The 17,389-nt window shown below is 58.8% G+C and overlaps 1 protein-coding gene across 1 annotated transcript; it reads left to right on the top strand.

Annotated features, from left to right (window-relative positions):
• The first annotated feature begins 3,475 nt into the window (after positions 1 to 3,475).
• LOC141735122 (uncharacterized) lies at positions 3,476 to 10,777 on the top strand. Its single transcript, XM_074567612.1, has 3 exons — positions 3,476 to 3,562; positions 3,871 to 3,945; positions 4,171 to 10,777. The coding sequence occupies exons 1-3, from the start codon at positions 3,529 to 3,531 to the stop codon at positions 6,345 to 6,347; spliced, it is 2,286 nt and encodes a 761-aa protein (XP_074423713.1). The 5' UTR covers positions 3,476 to 3,528; the 3' UTR covers positions 6,348 to 10,777.
• Positions 10,778 to 17,389: the final 6,612 nt, after the last annotated feature.

Genomic DNA, 17,389 nt, shown 5'->3' with positions numbered 1-17,389 from the left:
GTCCCCATCCCGATGTCCACAGGGTGGCATGGGATGGAGGAGACTCCTTGGTCCCCCATCCCTGATATCCACCAGGGTGGCATGGGATGGAGGAGACCCCTTGGTCCCCATCCCCAATGTCCACCACGGTAGTATGGGATGGAGAAGACCACCTGGTCCCCCAATCCTGATTCCAACCGGGGCTGATGGAGACCCCTGGTCCCCCATCCTCCCCACGGCCAATGTGGGATGGAGAAGACCAGACCCCCCCCCCAGGTCCCCCATCCCTGATGTCCACCATGGTGGGAGGGATGGAGAAGACCACCTGGTGCCCTGGTCCTCCATCCTCGATGTCCACCATGGTGGGATGGGATGGAGGAGACCCCTTAGGTCCCCCAATCCTGATCCCAACCGGGGCTGATGGACAGCCCCTGGTCCCCCATCCTCCCCATGGCCAAGGCGGGGATGGAGAAGACGCGCCCCCCCCCCCCCGGTGCCCCATTCCATGATCCCCACCGTGGTGGGACGGGGTGGAGGAGACCCCCCTGCCCCAGTCCCCCCAAGTCTACAGGGGACGCAGGGGACCCCCCTGGCCCCACATCCCCAAGGGACACCCTCTGACCCCCAGCCTCCCCTCCCCCCTGGGTCTATAGGGGATGGAGCGGACCCCCCCCCCACAGTCCCCCAGCCCTGAGGGGACCCCCCTGGCCCCTCATCCCGGCTCCTATATGGGATGGAGGGGACCCCCCCAGCCCCGAGGGGACCCCCCGACCCCCCAGCCCCAAGGGAACCCCCCCTGGACCCCCTGCCCCATGGGGACCCCCACAGACCCCCAACCCCGCTCCCCCCTGGCTCTATAGGGGATGGAGGGGACAGACCTCCCCCGACACCCCAGCCCCAAGGGGACCCCCCCCGGACCCCCAACCCCGCTCCCCCCTCCCGGTCTATACGGGACAGAGGGGACCCCCCCCAACCCCCCAGCCCCAAGGGGACCCCCCCGAACCCCCATCACCGCTCCCCCCTGGCTCTAGAGAGGATGGAGGGGGCCCCCCCGGATCTATATGGGATAGAGGGGACCCCCCACATGTCTATAGGGGATGAAGGGCACCCCCTGAGTCCCCATCCCTGCTCCCCCCCGAGTATCTATGGGACAGAGGGGACACCCCCCCCCCCCCACCCCCAGATCTATATGGGACGGAGGGGACCCCCCCCGGGTCTATAAGGGACGGAGAGGACCCCCCCTGGATCTATAGAGGATGGAGGGGTCCCCCCCCAGCCCCCCATTCCTGCTCCCCCCCGGGTCTATAGGGAATGGAGGGGACCCCCCCAGATCTATATGGGATGGAGGGGACCCCCTCGGACCCCCATCCCTGCTCCCCCCCCCGAGCCTATAGGGGATAGAGGGACACCCCCCCCCGCGTCTATAGGGGATAGAAGGGGACACCCTCCCCCCCCCTCCCGGGTCTATAGGGGACAGAGGGAACCCCCCAGGCCCCCCATCCCCGCTCCCCCCCCGTGTCTATAGGGGATAGAAGGGACCCCCCCCCCGGGTCTATAGGGGACAGAGGGGACCCCCCAGGCCCCCCATCCCTGCTCCCCCCGAGACTATAGGGGATAGAAGGGACCCCCCCCCCCCCCGGGTCTATAGGGGACAGAGGGGACCCCCCCCCCCCCGGCCCCCCATCCCCGCTCCCCCCGCCCCCCCTCCCGGGATGCTGCGACTCCCGCCGAGCCCCCCCGTTCCAACCCCCCCCGCCCCCCATCCCCAGACGGGGGTTCAGATGGGACCCCCCCCCCAATCCCCCCCCATCCCCCCCCCCCCACTTTCCCTTCCCCGAGCGGGGGACAAAAGCCGGGCGGCGCCGGGAGCATCCCCGGGGGGGGGGACACACACACACGGGGGGGGGGGGACACACACACGCACACAACAACACACACATCTCCGTTACCTGCCACCTCGGGGGGGGGGGGGCGACACGGACACGGAGGCGACCCCCCCCCCCCCCTCCTCCCCACACCCCCCCCTCCACCCTCCGTCCCCCCCCCCCCCCCCCAACAGGCCTTTCTCAAGAACCACAAAGGCGACTCCAGCTCGTGGCGTGTGCGTGTGTCTGGTGTGTGTGTGTGTGTGTGTGTGTGTGTGTCCCCTTCTCCTTCCTGTTGGGGGGGGGCTCCCCCCCCACACACCCCCCCCCCCTTCCCCTCCATCGCTCCCGGTTGCTCCATCCCCTTCCTGTGTGTCCGGGCTCACCCAGCCGGCGTGCAACAGCCCCACCGCCGCCCCCCAGCCTCCTCCTCCTCCTCCTCCTCCTCCTCCTCCTCCTCCTCCTCCTCCTCTTCTTCTTCCTCACCCTCTCCCCCCCCCCCCACCCTTAAAAAAAAAAAAATATATCCCCCCCCCCCCCCCCCCCAACCCTCTCCCCCCCCCCCCCCCGCCACCCGCCCCTTTCCATTCCTCCATCGCATCCGCATCCCTCCGCTCCCGGTACCAGGTAACGGATGGGGGGGGGGGGGAAGGGGTTGGGGGAGGCGGGGGGGGGGGGGCGGGGGGCACCCACCCGGCCGCACCCCGACGGCTCTTCATCCCCCCCCCCCCACCCCCACCCCCCTTCGGGGTGATGGGGAGCCCCCCCCCCACCCCGGCCATCATCCACACACACACACCCCCCCCCCCATCGTCTCCTCGCCCCCCCCCCCCCCATCATCCACCCCCCCCCATCATCCCCTGGCCCCCCCCCCCCCCCCCCATTTATTTTTACCTTCGTTCCCTGCGATTTCCCCTTCCCGCCCCCCCCGGCTTCCACCCGCCTCGTGTTTTCATATCCCCCCCCCCCCAAATTTCTCATTTTATTCTCGTTTATTCTCATTTTAACACACACACACACCCCCCCCGCACCCACCTCCGCTGTATTCCCCCCCCACACCGCGGGACGCCATCCCCCCCCCCCCCCCCCCCATTTCTCCCCCTTGTCACATTCCGATTTTCATTTTCCCTCCAGCCCTGTTGCATTTTAATCCTCCCCCCGCGCCCCCCCCCCCCATTTAGACTTCCATGACACCACCCCCCCCCCCTTTAATTTCCACCTCGGTTCTATTTAACCCCCCCCCCCCTCCATCCCTGGGGTCGCCCCAACCCTTATTTAAGCGCCCCCCAACCTTCCGGGGGGGGGTATTTATGGGGGAGGAGGGGGGGGAGTGTCTTTTCCTATGGGGTGATTTAGGGTGAAGCCCCCCCCAAAACACCCTCGGGGGGGGCGGGGGGGCACATCGCACCCCAGTACCCGTCGCCACCCAGGGTGATGCTGGGACACTGCCCCCCCCCCCCCCCCCACTCCCCAACCCCCCCCCCCCGAACGATGCCTACATCCAGGTGGTCACGGGGTGGGGGGCACCCAATTTGGGGGGGGGGGGGGGGTTGTCGTCCTCCCCCCCCCCAAACCGTGGACCCCAATACCTGTTTGTGTTGCAGGGACACCCCCCACCCCCCCCCCCCAGCCACGTGTCGTGTGTCCGTCCCCCCCCCCCCCGAGTTTGGACCACCGGGACAAGATGCAGGAGAGCTACGAGAGCGTCATCTCCCTGGGTGAGGCCCTCCGTTCCCTTTAATTTCTTCTTATTCGAGGCGTATTAAAAATTAAATTAATTACCTTCATTAGGGGGGGAATTTATACGGTGCGACAACACCCCAAAATTGCCGGAATTAAGCTTAAATAGAGCGTTGGGGGCGGCAGGGGGGGTTGAAGGGGAAGAATTCAACCAGGCCCCCGTTTCCTTTCTGGCTTCTTCCAGCCAAGTCTTGGCGTTATAATTGGATTTAATTTTTGGGGGGGGGATGTGGGGGGTGGTGGGGGGGGAAAGAGCCATAATCGGTACCCGACTGTCTCCCCGTAGCCGAAGAAATCGCCATCAGTTGGCCACGGATCACCGCCTTCGCCGAATCGCATCGCAGGAGGGGTTTGGTCGCCGGTAAGTCGCCCCCGTAACGGCGCCGGCGATGACCGACAACGGCTTTCGGAAGGCCCAAAACCGTGGGGTGATGGGAGGGGGACAATACGGTGGCGGGGGGACGGGGGACGGGGAGTCGGAGACGCCAACCGCGACGTCGGGAGGGATGGGGGCAACCAACCGGTGGGATTTCCCCTCGTCGGGGTGGTCTTCACTCCCTTTTTTCTTCTCCCCCCCAACCTGTAGACGATGGGTTGTTGAGCGAGAACGAAGAGGAAGAGCCACCACCGGGCGAGCTGGAGAAGGTGGACGCCGAGGGGACACCAGTGGGGAAACCCAAAGGGACCAGTCCCACCAGTACGGAAGGGACGAAACCCAACGACAGTCCCCAAAAAGCCGAAAACCAACCCAGAAAACCATCGGGCAAGCGACAGGGGAAATCGGGCCACCGAGGCTTCAAGAAATTCCCCCCGCGGAGTTTGCTGGGCCACCACGGCCGGTGCCACGACTGCGGCAAAGCCTTGGCTTTCGGGTCGGCCTTCAACAAACGCCGACGAGGGACCGAGCGGCCCCATAAATGCCCCGAATGCGGGAAATGTTTTCGCCTCAGCTCGACCCTCATCACCCACCAACGCCGACACGCCGGCGAGAAACCCTACAAGTGCCCCGATTGCGGCAAGACCTTCAGCGTTGGCTCAGCCTTCATCCAACATCAACGGGTCCACGCCGGCACCGGCGCCGGGGCGGCCCCTTGTCAATGCGGCGTCTGCGGCAAGAGTTTCCCGGCCAGCGCCAGTTTGGTCAAGCATCAAAAATTACACCTGGAGGAAAAACCCTACAAGTGCGGGGATTGCGGGAAGGGTTTCAACTGGAATTCTCACCTGGAACGGCATCGCCGGATCCACACCGGCGAAAAACCCTATGCCTGCCCCGAATGCGGGAAGAGCTTCAGTTGGAGCTCCCACCTCGACCGGCATCGCCGGACCCACGCGGCGGCCGGTGAACCCCCTTGCCGTTGCGCCGATTGCGGGCGCTGCCCACCTCCCCGCGCCACCGAAAGCTCCAAAACCCCCGAGAAACCCTTAGAGTGCAACGAATGCGGCAAAGGCTTCACCAAGAACGCGGCGTTGGCCAAGCACCGGCGCGTTCACGTGGGCGAGAAACCCTACAAGTGTGGGGAGTGCGGGAAGGGTTTCGGCTTGAACGCCGCCTTGTTGCAGCACCAACGGAGCCACGCTGCCGGCAAACCCTACCAATGCGGCGATTGCGGCAAGAGTTTTGCTTGGAGCTCCCACCTTGACCGCCATCGGCGCATCCATATGGGGGAGAAACCCTACCGCTGCGGGGATTGTGGGAAGAGCTTTTCCCAGAGTTCCCACTTGGAGAGACACCAACGCGTCCACGCCGGCGCCGAGCAACCCTACCAGTGCACCGATTGCGGGAAGAGCTTCTTGGCCTCCACCAAACGCCGGCGGTTGTTGAGCGGCGCCGGCGAACGACCCTGTAAATGCACCGATTGCGGGAAGAGTTTTCTTTGGGGTGCCCGGGCTCGACCGGCACCGGAGAGGACCCATAAGTGCAGCGAATGTGGGAAAAACTTCACGTACCGGGCGGAGAACGTCAAGCATCAAGGGACGCAGACGGGGGAGAAACCTTATACCTGCCCCGAATGCGGGAAGAGCTTCGGGCAAAATTCGGCGTTGGTGAAGCATCGCCGGATGCACACGGGGGAGAAGCCCTACAAGTGCGGGGATTGCGGCAAGAGCTTCAGCGTCCGCTCCAACCTCATCAAACATCAACGGACCCACCTTGGCGAGAAGCCCTACAAGTGCCCCGATTGCGGGAAGGGTTTCATCCAGAAGTCGGACCTCACCAAGCACCGCCGCATGCACACGGGGGAGAAGCCCTACAAGTGCAACGTCTGCGGGAAGTGCTTCAGCGTCTCCTCCAACCTCATCAAGCACCAACGCATCCACCTGGGGGAAAAACCCTACCAGTGCTCCGAGTGCGGCAAGAGCTTCATCCAACGCTCCGAGCTCACCATCCACCAACGCGTCCACACCGGCGAGAAACCCTACAAGTGTCCCGAGTGCGGCAAGTGCTTCAGCCGCAGCTCCCACCTCAACCGCCACCAACGCACCCACGCCGGCGACAAGCCCAAAGCCGCCGCCGCCGCCGCCGCCGTCACCCCCTCCGGCGGCTTCTCCGGCGCCACCTTCTCCCCGCCGTTGGGCGGCTCGGCGGCCCCCATCCCCTCGCTGCCCTCCTTCCCTGCCTCCCCCTCGCCCCTGCCCATCCCGTCCCTCTCCAGCCCCGCCCTGGACCTGCCCTGGGCCCTCTCCTTCCCCGCCCGCGCCTTCCCCCACCCCTCCTTCCCCTCGGCCCCCGCCTCGGGGGCCCAGACCCCCTCCCTCATCAACTGAGGGGTGGCCGGCCCTGGCGGCGGCTCCAGCCTCCTCCCGACCTCCCCGGCCGCTCGCCCGACACCCGACTTGGGTTGACCTCAAAGCCCCATCGTTGGGGGGCTCGTTCCTGCCCAGAGCCGTTCAGCCTCGGTGGCTGATTAATGATCACACTAATTAGAGGATGGGAAAGTCCTCCTCGTTCTGGGGCTCCATCCTTCTCCCGACCTCCCCAGCCGCTCGCCCGACACCCAACTTGGGTTGGCCTCAAAGACCCATCGTTGGGGGGCTTGTTCCCGCCTGGAGCCATTGATCCTCCATGGCTGATTAGTGGGCTAATTAGCGATCTAATTAGGGGATGAGGGACCCTGGCTGTGGCCACCAGCTCCATCCTCCTCCCAGCCTCCCCAGCCACTCACCCAACACCCAACTGGAGTTGACCTCAAAGACCCATCGTTGGTGGGGGTCTTGTTCCCACCTGGAGCCGTTCACCCTGGTGGCTAATTAATGGTCTCGCTAATTAGAGGATGGGAAAGTCCTCCTCATTCTGTGGCTCCATCCTTCTCCCGACCTCCCCAGCCGCTCACCCGACACCCAACTTGGGTTGACCTCAAAGACCCATCGTTGTGGGGGGGTCTTGTTCCCACCTGGAGCAGTTCACCCTGGTGGCTAATTAATGGTCTTGCTAATTAGGGGATGGGGACTTCCCCCTCAGGCCCTTCAGGCCCTGGCTCCATCGTTCTCCCCGACCTCCCCAGCCGCTCGCCCGACACCCAACTTGGGTTGACCTCAAAGACCCATCACTGGGCGGCTTGTTCCCGCCTGGAGCCATCGATCCTCCACGGCTCCCACCTTGGAGCATTTTGGGAGAGAAAAAAAAAAAAAAAAAAGGCAGAAACGAGGATTTTCCCACGCCGCCGCGTCACCCGAGAGCTGCCACGAGGGACCCCCCCCCACCCCGTCACCCGCGGCGTCTCCTTGAGCTCGTCTTATCCCTCATCGTTCCTCAGAAACGGAGCCAGTCAGGGGTTTTTCGTCTTTCGGTTTTAATCGTTCTTTTCCTTTCGAAAAGAAAATACTTCGGGGCAAAACCACGGGGGTTTTGTGACGGCGCTTTTCAGGCACTTAATGGACTATTTTGATTTTTCTTTCCCTTCCCCCCCCCCTCCCCGCCCCCACTTTTCCACACGGACTTTGCAAAAACTATGCGTTTGTGGTGGAGGGGATGTATTTTTTTTTTTAATTATTATTATTACTGATTTTCCGGAATTTTTATCTTTGCTTTTGCTCCGTCCCTCGGAGCGGGATTCGGTGCATTTCGGTACTATCGGGAAAAGGCGGTGGCGGTGCTTTTTTTTTTTTTTTTTTTTTTTTTTTTTTTTGCCGCCCGAAATCCCGATTTCTCCCATTTCCCTATTTTTCCTCCTCACCGGGGGATCCAGGGCATCTCGGGGCTGGGGTTGTTGGGGGGCGGGGGAGGGAGGGGAGGGGGAGAAATAAATGAAGAAAATTTTTAAAAAATTTAAAAAAAAAAAACCAACAAAAACCACACGAAAAGAAACAGAAAGGGTCACGCGCGAAATATCAAAGCGTCGAAAGAATGACAGAAGAGAAAGAATTAAAGCGGAGAATGACTGTTTTTTCCCCAAAGGGGATAAAAAGCTGACATAAGCTTTTTTTTTTTGGAAAAGCCGGGAATTGCTGAAATCTCTGGAATCGGGAAGGTTTCGACTGGAACTGGAATAAGTCGAGGGGTGCGGCGACGCTGCGGGAAGGACTCGGCGTGTTTATGGAAAAAGGAAAAAGAAAAGAAATGAGTTTCAGATGTCGGCGAGAGGAAGAGGTAGCAAGGTAGGTGCGAAGAAAAAGAGGGAAAATGTCAAATAACGGGGGGAAAAATAGAGAAAATGGAAAAGAAGAGGAGGGAAAGAAAGCAAAGGAGGGACGGGATGGAGGCGGAGCTGCACCGTCCCCTTTCCCCATGGAACAGCCCCCTGAGGCTTGTCCCCGGCTCCGTGGGACGTGTTTTGGGGACCCGCCCGGCTCCTCGGCCAACCCCGCTGATGATGTCACACCTGTGATGTCACCGATGGCACGACTGTGATGTCACCGATGGTAGAACCAGGACGACACTGCTGGCATAACCGGGATGTCACAAGCGGGGATGTCGACTGGTGGCAAAACCATGACGTCACCAATGGCTCAACTGAGATGCCACCAATGGCACAACCGTGATGTCACCAATGACGCAACCAGGGTGGCGTTGCTGGCAGAACCGTGATGTCACCAATGGATCAGCTGGGATGTCACCAATGGCACAACCATGATGTCACCAATGGCACAACCATGATGTCACCGATGGCACAACCATGATGTCACTGATGGCACAACTGGGATGTCACCGCTGGCACAACCACGATGTCACCGCTGGCACAGCCATGATGTCACCAGTGGCACAACTGGGATGTCACCAATGGCACAACCGTGATGCCACCAATGGCTGAACTGAGATGCCACCAATGGCACAACCGTGATGTCACCAATAGCACAACCAGGGTGTCATTGCTGGCAGAACCATGATGTCACCAATGGATCAGCTGGGATGTCACCAATGGCACAACCATGATGTCACTGATGGCAGAACCATGATGTCACCACTGGCTCAACTGAGATGCCACCAATGGCACAACTGTGATGTCACCAATGGCACAACCAGGGTGTCATTGCTGGCAGAACCATGATGTCACCGCTGGCACAGCCATGATGTCACTGATGGCAGAACCATGATGTTACCAATGGATCAACTGGGATGTCACCACTGGCACAACCATGATGTCACCGCTGGTTACAACCATGATGTCACCGATGGATCAACTGGGATGTCAGTGCTGCCACAACCATGATGTCACCACCGCTACAACCATGACATCACCCAGGATGTTAATTCCATCCTTGCGTCACGGGGGGGGGTCCCCTCCGGACACCCCCCCCCCCCCCCGGGTCCCGATCCCCGACCGGTCCCACTTGGGGGGGGGGGGGGATGAAACTCGTTTGAAGGGGCCCCAAAATCTCCTGTTCTTGCCTCAATTTTGGCCACCAGTCAACGGGGATGGCTTTGGACGCCCACCTCCATCAATCAGGCGTTAACGAGCGCCTCGGTGGCCCTCACCCCGCCCTTGCACTAATTGTGCATTAACGAGCGCGCTAATTACCCGCTCCCCGTGTAGATGCCGCCCTGCCTTGGGGCCAATTCGGGCTAAATTTAGCCCCCAAATCAAGGGCGTGGTGAGATGAGGTGCTTTGGTGGCTTGGTCTGGACGGTGTCCCCAAGGCGGGGGGGGTGGGGGGTGACACGAGGGAGCCCCGGGGGGGGGGTGTGGGGGGTGACACGAGGGAGCCCCGTCACCCCGCAGAGCCCAGGACCTTGCAAAGGGGGAAGGGGGAGGAAGAGGAGGGAGAGGGATGAAGTCAAGAACGTCCGTCCCCGGAAAAAACACCCCCCACCCCACCCCCCCGCCCCAAAACCGCGATTTAAGTGAAATTTCTCTATTTTCTGGTGTTGTCCGTGCTTCCGAAACCGGCGTGGACGTGTCGCTGTGCTGCTTGTCAACGGTCCCCGTCCCCTCCCCTCCCCGATCCGTGTCCGCTGGCGGGGACCTCCTTGCCTTGTCCACCGCGGCTTTTATTTTATTATTTTATTTTATTATTATTTTTTTTGGGGGGGGTGGGGGTGGGGTGAGGGTGGGGAGGGGGGTGGGGGGGCGGGGAGGGAAGAGTCGCTTTCTTTCCACGAGTAGCAATTAATAAATTTAGAGCGTAGCAACCCCGGCGGCGCCGCAGTCCTTTCCCACGGCGGGTGGAAAAGTTGGCCCTTCCTCTTCCGTTGGCCTTGGAAGGCTTCGGACCACGTCGCGACCCCATCTTCCGCGGATATTTTTTTTTTTTTTTCCTCTTTGGTTGGGTTTCCCGTTGGGTTGCCCCAGTTTGAAGCCCAGTCGCGGTTAAAAAATGTGCGTTTTTGTTGTTGGTTTTTCGTTTTGTTTTTTTTTCCCCACTGCAAGATTCCCAGGAATCCAGTAAAAAGGGAACGGGATGGAGGGCGGTGTTGAGCCTTCACCAACTGAAGCCTTCGTTCGTGGTCACCAGCCAAGAGCGTGGTGGCCCCAAAACCCACCTTTTTAACCCCAAAAGGCTACTCCGCTTGGACCACGGGGGAGGGTTGGGGTTGTTAATGACCATTAGTGCCCTTCGGCCTCCAAAATGGTTTTTTGGGTGGCCCTGCAGCACATCTCCAAGGGGTTCAGGACACCTCCAAAGGGGTTTGGCACATCTCAAAGGGGTTCAGGACATCTCCGAGGGGTTCAGGTCATCTTGATGGGGTCTAGGACACCTCCAAAGGGGTTCAGGACATCTCTGAAGGGGTTCAGGACATCTCCGAGGGGTTCAAGTCATCTTGATAGGGTCTAGGACACCTCCAAAGGGGTTCAGCACATCTCCAAGGGGTTCAGAACACCTCCGAAGGGTCCAGCATGTCTTGAAAGAGCTCAGCGTGTCTTGAAGGGCTTTCAGCACATCTCCAAGAGGTTCAGGATGTCTCCAACGAGGTTCAGGATTTCTCCAAGGGGTTCAGAACGTTTCCAAAGGGGTCCAGCACATCTTGAAGGAGCTCAGCGTGTCTTGAAGGGCTTCAGCACATCTCCAAGGGATTCAGGACATCTCCGAAGGGGTTCAGGATGTCTTCAAAGGGGTTCAGGACATTTCCATGGGGTTCAGGACACCTCCAAAGGGGTTCAGCACATCTCAAAGGGGTTCAGGTCATCTTGATGGGGTCTAGGACACCTCCAAAGGGGTTCAGCACATCTCCAAGGGGTTCAGAACACCTCCAAAGGGGTCCAGCATGTCTTGAAAGAGCTCAGCGTGTCTTGAAGGGCTTTCAGCACATCTCCAAGAGGTTCAGGATGTCTCCAACGAGGTTCAGGACTTCTCCAAGGGGTTCAGAACGTTTCCAAAGGGGTCCAGCACATCTTGAAGGAGCTCAGTGTGTCTTGAAGGGCTTCAGCACATCTCCAAGGGATTCAGGACATCTCCGAAGGGGTTCAGGATGTCTTCAAAGGGGTTCAGGACATTTCCATGGGGTTCAGGACACCTCCAAAGGGGTTCAGCACATCTCCAAGGGGTTCAGAACACCTCCGAAGGGGTCCAGCATGTCTTGAAAGAGCTCAGCGTGTCTTGAAGGGCTTTCAGCACATCTCCAAGAGGTTCAGAATGTCTCCAACGAGGTTCAGGACGTTTCCAAAGGGGTTCAGGATGTTTCCAAAGGGGTCCAGCACATCTTGAAGGAGCTCAGCGTGTCTTGAAGGGCTTCAGCACATCTTCAAGGGATTCAGGACATCTCCGAAGGGGTTCAGGATGTCTTCAAAGGGGTTCAGGACATTTCCATGGGGTTCAGGACACCTCCAAAGGGGTTCAGCACATCTCAAAGGGGTTCAGCACATCTCCAAGGGGTTCAGGTCATCTTGATGGGGTCTAGGACACCTCCAAAGGGGTTCAGGACATCTCTGAAGGGGTTCAGGACATCTCGGAGGGGTTCAGGTCATCTTGATGGGGTCTAGGACACCTCCAAAGGGGTTCAGCACATCTCCAAGGGGTTCAGAACACCTCTGAAGGGTCCAGCATGTCTTGAAAGAGCTCAGCATGTCTTGAAGGGCTTTCAGCACATCTCCAAGAGGTTCAGGATGTCTCCAACGAGGTTCAGGACTTCTCCAAGGGGTTCAGGACGTTTCCAAAGGGGTCCAGCACATCTTGAAGGAGCTCAGTGTGTCTTGAAGGGCTTCAGCACATCTCCAAGGGATTCAGGACATCTCCGAAGGGGTTCAGGATGTCTTCAAAGGGGTTCAGGACATTTCCATGGGGTTCAGGACACCTCCAAAGGGGTTCAGCACATCTCAAAGGGGTTCAGGTCATCTTGATGGGGTCTAGGACACCTCCAAAGGGGTTCAGCACATCTCCAAGGGGTTCAGAACACCTCCAAAGGGGTCCAGCATGTCTTGAAAGAGCTCAGCGTGTCTTGAAGGGCTTTCAGCACATCTCCAAGAGGTTCAGGATGTCTCCAACGAGGTTCAGGACTTCTCCAAGGGGTTCAGAACGTTTCCAAAGGGGTCCAGCACATCTTGAAGGAGCTCAGCGTGTCTTGAAGGGCTTCAGCACATCTTCAAGGGATTCAGGACATCTCTGAAAGGGTTCAGGATGTCTTCAAAGGGGTTCAGGATATTTCCATGGGGTTCAGGACACCTCCAAGGGGTTCAGCACATCTCCAAGGGGTTCAGGACGTCTCCAAGGGGTTCATCGCACCTTGAAAGGGGTTCACCACATCTCCAAGGCTCTTGGCCACTTCCCAGGCAGCTCCCTGGAGAGATACAGGCAGCACCGGCACCGTGGGGGACTTCTCGGGGGTGGGGGGGAAGAGCAGCCCCTTCCCACCCCATGGATTGGGGGAAGGCCGAGCACCCCAAGACAAGGGCAACCCCCCCAACCCCACGGCACGCTGCTTCCTCAGCCACCGTCCCCATACCCACCCCAGGGACAAGGAGCCCCATTCCCACCCCACGGCTCTGCCATGGGGCAGAGACCGACCCCCCCCCCCCGGGCACAACCCCATTTGGGGGTCCAACCCCCCCCAAGACCCCGCCTGGTCTTGGCTCTGCTGGAGCAGAAGGTTCCGAAGAAACATCCGTGGGGGGAGAGTCGCCAGGAGGAGAACGGGGTGGGGGTGGTGGGTCTTTATTTTTCAATCGATATTAAATTCCCGTTGTCTTAATTAAACTGCTGGCGGGGTTGGAGGGGGGGGGGGGGGGTCCTGCGTAGAATATTTATATATTCGGGAAAAGTTTTTAATGACGACGCGTCTTAATAAACGCCTAAAAAGAAGATTTAGGGTTGGGTTCGGGTTTTTGGGGTTGGTTTTTTTTGTTTGTTTTTTTTTTTTCCGCGCTGGAAATACGGTTACGAGGTTAATTGCAGTGGCCGCGCCCCCGGGATAATTATAAAAAAAAAAAAAAAAAAAAACAAAAAAAAAAAAAGGAAAAAACCGGAATAAATCTGAAGTCTCAATGTGGACAAAAAAAAACAAAAAAAAAAAAAGCGGGGGGGATGAAGAGGGATAGCGGGGAGCAACGTCGGACCCCAAGACACTTCCTCAAGAGCGGCGAGCGAAAGGAGGCGATTCTTGGAAGGGACAGTCAATAAAAGGGGGGGGCTGGGGGGGGGGTGGGTGGAAAAAAAGGCTTATTTTTCCCTAAGGCGAGACAAAAAACCAACCAAAAAACCGGGGCGGGTATCGGTGGAGCAGCTTCAAAACCCGGCGAGAAACCGGTAAAATGGTGAAAAAGGTCAAACGATGAGCGTTTCGGGAGTGTCAAAGATTCCCCGGCAACGGCCTTCCCGACCCCCCCGACCCCCCCAAAAAAAAAAAAAGGTTTCCCATGGGTTTCGATTCCCCTCAAGGGCAAATCTGCCCCACGTCGACAAATGCCTAAAATTACCGGCGCGGTAAAGCCATGCCCGAGAAGCGGTGGGGGAGGTTGGGGAAATCTTGCCCGGGAGCAGCTGCAGACGTTGCTCCTCTCTTGGGTTTCTCCACGTGACACCGGGATGAGCCGGTCCCTTTGTTCTTTACAGCTCTAGAAAGTCAGATCCAAGCGACGGAATCTCCAACCAACTCAACGTCCCTATGAACGGGACATCCGTGGTGCTCCTGAAGCATCTCCTCCATCCCCGCCTCAGCCGCCACCACAGAGAAGAGTTCGGATTTCACCAAGCTTTTGGCTCCACCAAGGTTTTGACTCCACCAAGGTTTCCATTCCACCAAGGTTTTGGCTCCACCAAGGTTTCGGCTTCATCAACATTCTGACTCTGCCAAGGTTTGGGCTCCATCAAAGTTCTGGCTCCACCAAGGTTTGGGCTCCATCGAAGTTCTGGCTCCGCCAAGGTTTGGGCTCCATCAAGGTTTTGGCTCCACCAAGGTTTGGGCTCCATCAAAGTTCTGGCTCCGTCAAGGTTTGGGCTCCATCAAAGTTCTGTCTCCACCAAGGTTTGGGCTCCATCAAGGTTTTGACTCCACCAAGGTTTTGGCCCCACCAAGGTTTGGGCTCCACCAAGGTTTTGGCCCCACCAAGGTTTGGGCCCCACCACCATTTTTGGCTCTACCAAACCCTCCCTACAAAGAGCTGTGACACGACTCTCACCCACCCCACCCTACCCTGGGACCTTCTGTGTCCCAACAGATCTCCTGGCTAGCAACCCCCAGACCTTACAACACATGGGCCACCCCGTACAACCCCACGTTGCTCCACGCCGGGTCTTGGCCAATGCGTCTCCATCCGCTCACCACCTCCTTCCTCCTCACCATCCATGGTCCCACCACCTGCAAGGAGACACGTGCTGCTGTGGATCCCCAAAGTGTCCCACTAAGGTCCTCAATGGATGGAGGTTTGGAGCCAAGACCTGGAGATGATCCACTCCAACCATTGAGCTCAACGCAAGGTCTTCTAGACCCACACTCATGGCCTTGAGTATCTCCAAGGATGGCGGGCCTCTTCCAACCTTCTTCCATCCTAGAACACCTTAAGTTGGAAGAATCATGGCATCCAACTCTTCCAACCTTCCTCCATCCTAGAACATCTCAAGGTGGAAGAATCATGGCATCCAACTCTTCCAACCTTCTTCCATCCTAGAACATCTCAAGGTGGAAGGATGGTGGTGTCCAACTCTTCTTCCAACTTTCTTCCATCCTAGAACACCTTAAGTTGGAAGAATTGTGGTGTCCAACTCCTCTTCCAACCTCCTTCCACCCTAAAACTTCTCAAGATGGAAGGATCACGGCGTCCAACCCCTCGCAGGAGGGACAACGCCCCCAAAATAACCAAAAATTAGCTTTTTATTTAAAGTTTACGCAAAATTTCATGTTGTTGGGTTTTTTTCTGATTTGTGCCCAGATTTCAAAGGAAAAAGGGGAGAAAAAAATTAAAAAAGGAGCTTTATAATTTCCCGCTTTTTTCTGCCATGGGGATTTGGTGGTTTCTTCTTCGCGGGGGGGGGGACACACACACTTGGGGACCACCTTCACCCCCCCTTCTCGCCCTCCCCGCCCCCCTCCACCGCGTTTTGCTCTTTTTTAACGCTCGCGTAAAATAATCCCTGGAGGAAATTCGGCGTTTCCGTAGAAAAACGGGAAAAATAAAATATTCGTGTGTTCCCCCCCCACGGGGGTGCTCGGGGCGGGAGGGTGAACCTCCCCCCCCCACCCCCGCCTCAACCTTCCCGGTCCCTGTTTTCCCGGTTCCCGGTGCCTGTTGCAGCCCGGGTCGGTGTGGAAGGACACAGGAAAGGGCTGCCCCAGCCGGGAGGAAGAGGAGGAGGAGAAGGAGGAGGAAGGTCGGAGCCGGCAGGTACCGGGGGGAGGCGCCGGAAAAGCTCCGCCCGGTCCCGGTGATGCCCCCAGGCGGGTACCGCGGGTGCTTTTCCCGGTCCCGGAGATGCTTTTCCCGGTACCGGGATGCTCGGTTCGGTCCCGGAGCTCTCCCGTTGGGTCCCGGAGATGCTTTTCCCGGTCCTAGGGTTGTTTTCCCGCTACCGGAGATGCTTTTCCCAGTCCCAGGAATGCTTTTCCCGGTACTGGAGAAGATTCTTCTGGTCCCAGAGATGCTTTTCCCGGTACCGGGATGCTCAGTTCGGTCCCAGGGATGCTTTACCCAGTACTGGAGAAGATTCTCCCAGTCCTAGGGCTGTTTTCCCAGTCCCGGAGATGTTTTCCCAGTACCAGGATGCTCGGTTCGGTCCCAGGGATTCTTTTCCCAGTCCCGGGAAGCTCGGTTCGGTCCCGGAGCTCTCCTGTTGGGTCCTGGAGATGCTTTTCCCGGTCCTAGGGCTGTTTTCCCGCTACCGGAGATGCTTTTCCCAGTCCCAGGAATGCTTTTCCCAGTACCGGAGAAGATTCTCCTGGTCCCAGAGATGTTTTCCCGGTCCCAGAGATGCTTTTCCCGGTCCCAGAGCTCTCCCGTTGGGTCCCGGAGATGCTTTTCCCGGTCCTAGGGTTGTTTTCCCGCTACCGGAGATGCTTTTCCTGGTACCGGAGAAGATTCTCCCAGTCCCAGGGCTGTTTTCCCAGTCCCGGAGAGGCTTTTCCCGGTCCCAGAGATATTTTCCCAGTACCAGGATGCTCGGTTCGGTCCCAGGGATTCTTTTCCCAGTCCCGGGAAGCTCGGTTCAGTCCCGGAGCTCTCCCGTTGGGTCCCGGAGATGCTTTTCCTGGTCCTAGGGCTGTTTTCCCGCTACCGGAGATGCTTTTCCCAGTCCCAGGAATGCTTTTCCCAGTACCGGAGAAGATTCTCCTGGTCCCAGAGATGCTTTCCCAGTCCCAGAGATGCTTTTCCCAGTACCGGGATGCTCAGTTCGGTCCCAGGGATGCTTTACCCGGTACTGGAGAAGATTCTCCCAGTCCTAGGGCTGTTTTCCCAGTCCCGGAGATGTTTTCGCAGTACCAGGATGCTCGCTTCGGTCCCAGGGATGCTTTTCCCAGTCCCGGGAAGCTCGGTTTGGTCCCGGAGCTGCCCCGTTGGGTCCCGGAGATGCTTTTCCCAGTCCTAGGGCTGTTTTCCCGGCCCCAGAGATGCTTTTCCCGGCCCCAGGGATGTTTTTTGCCAGTACCGGAGAATATTCTCCCGGTCCCAGAGATGCTATTCCTGGTCCTAGGGCTGTTTTCCTGCTACTGGAGATGCTTTTCCCAGTCCCAGGAATGCTCTTCCCGGTACCGGAGAAGATTCTTCTGGTCCCAGAGATGTTTTCCCGATCTCAGAGATGCTTTTCCTGGTACCAGGATGCTCGGTTCAGTCACAGGGATGCTTTTCCCAGTCCCAGGAAGCTCAGCGTGGTCCCGGAGCTCTCCCGCTGGGTCCCGGAGATGCTTTTCCTGGTCCTAGGGCTGTTTTCCTGGTCCCGGAGATGCTTTTCCCGGTCCCAGGGATGTTTTTCCCAGTCCTAAAGATGCTTTTCCCGGTCCTAGGGCT

The sequence above is a fragment of the Larus michahellis genome, chromosome 29, assembly GCF_964199755.1.
Source record: "Larus michahellis chromosome 29, bLarMic1.1, whole genome shotgun sequence".
Taxonomy (NCBI): domain Eukaryota; kingdom Metazoa; phylum Chordata; class Aves; order Charadriiformes; family Laridae; genus Larus; species Larus michahellis.
Note: the sequence above shows the minus strand (reverse complement) of the source record. Positions and strands in the feature narration are given on the sequence as shown.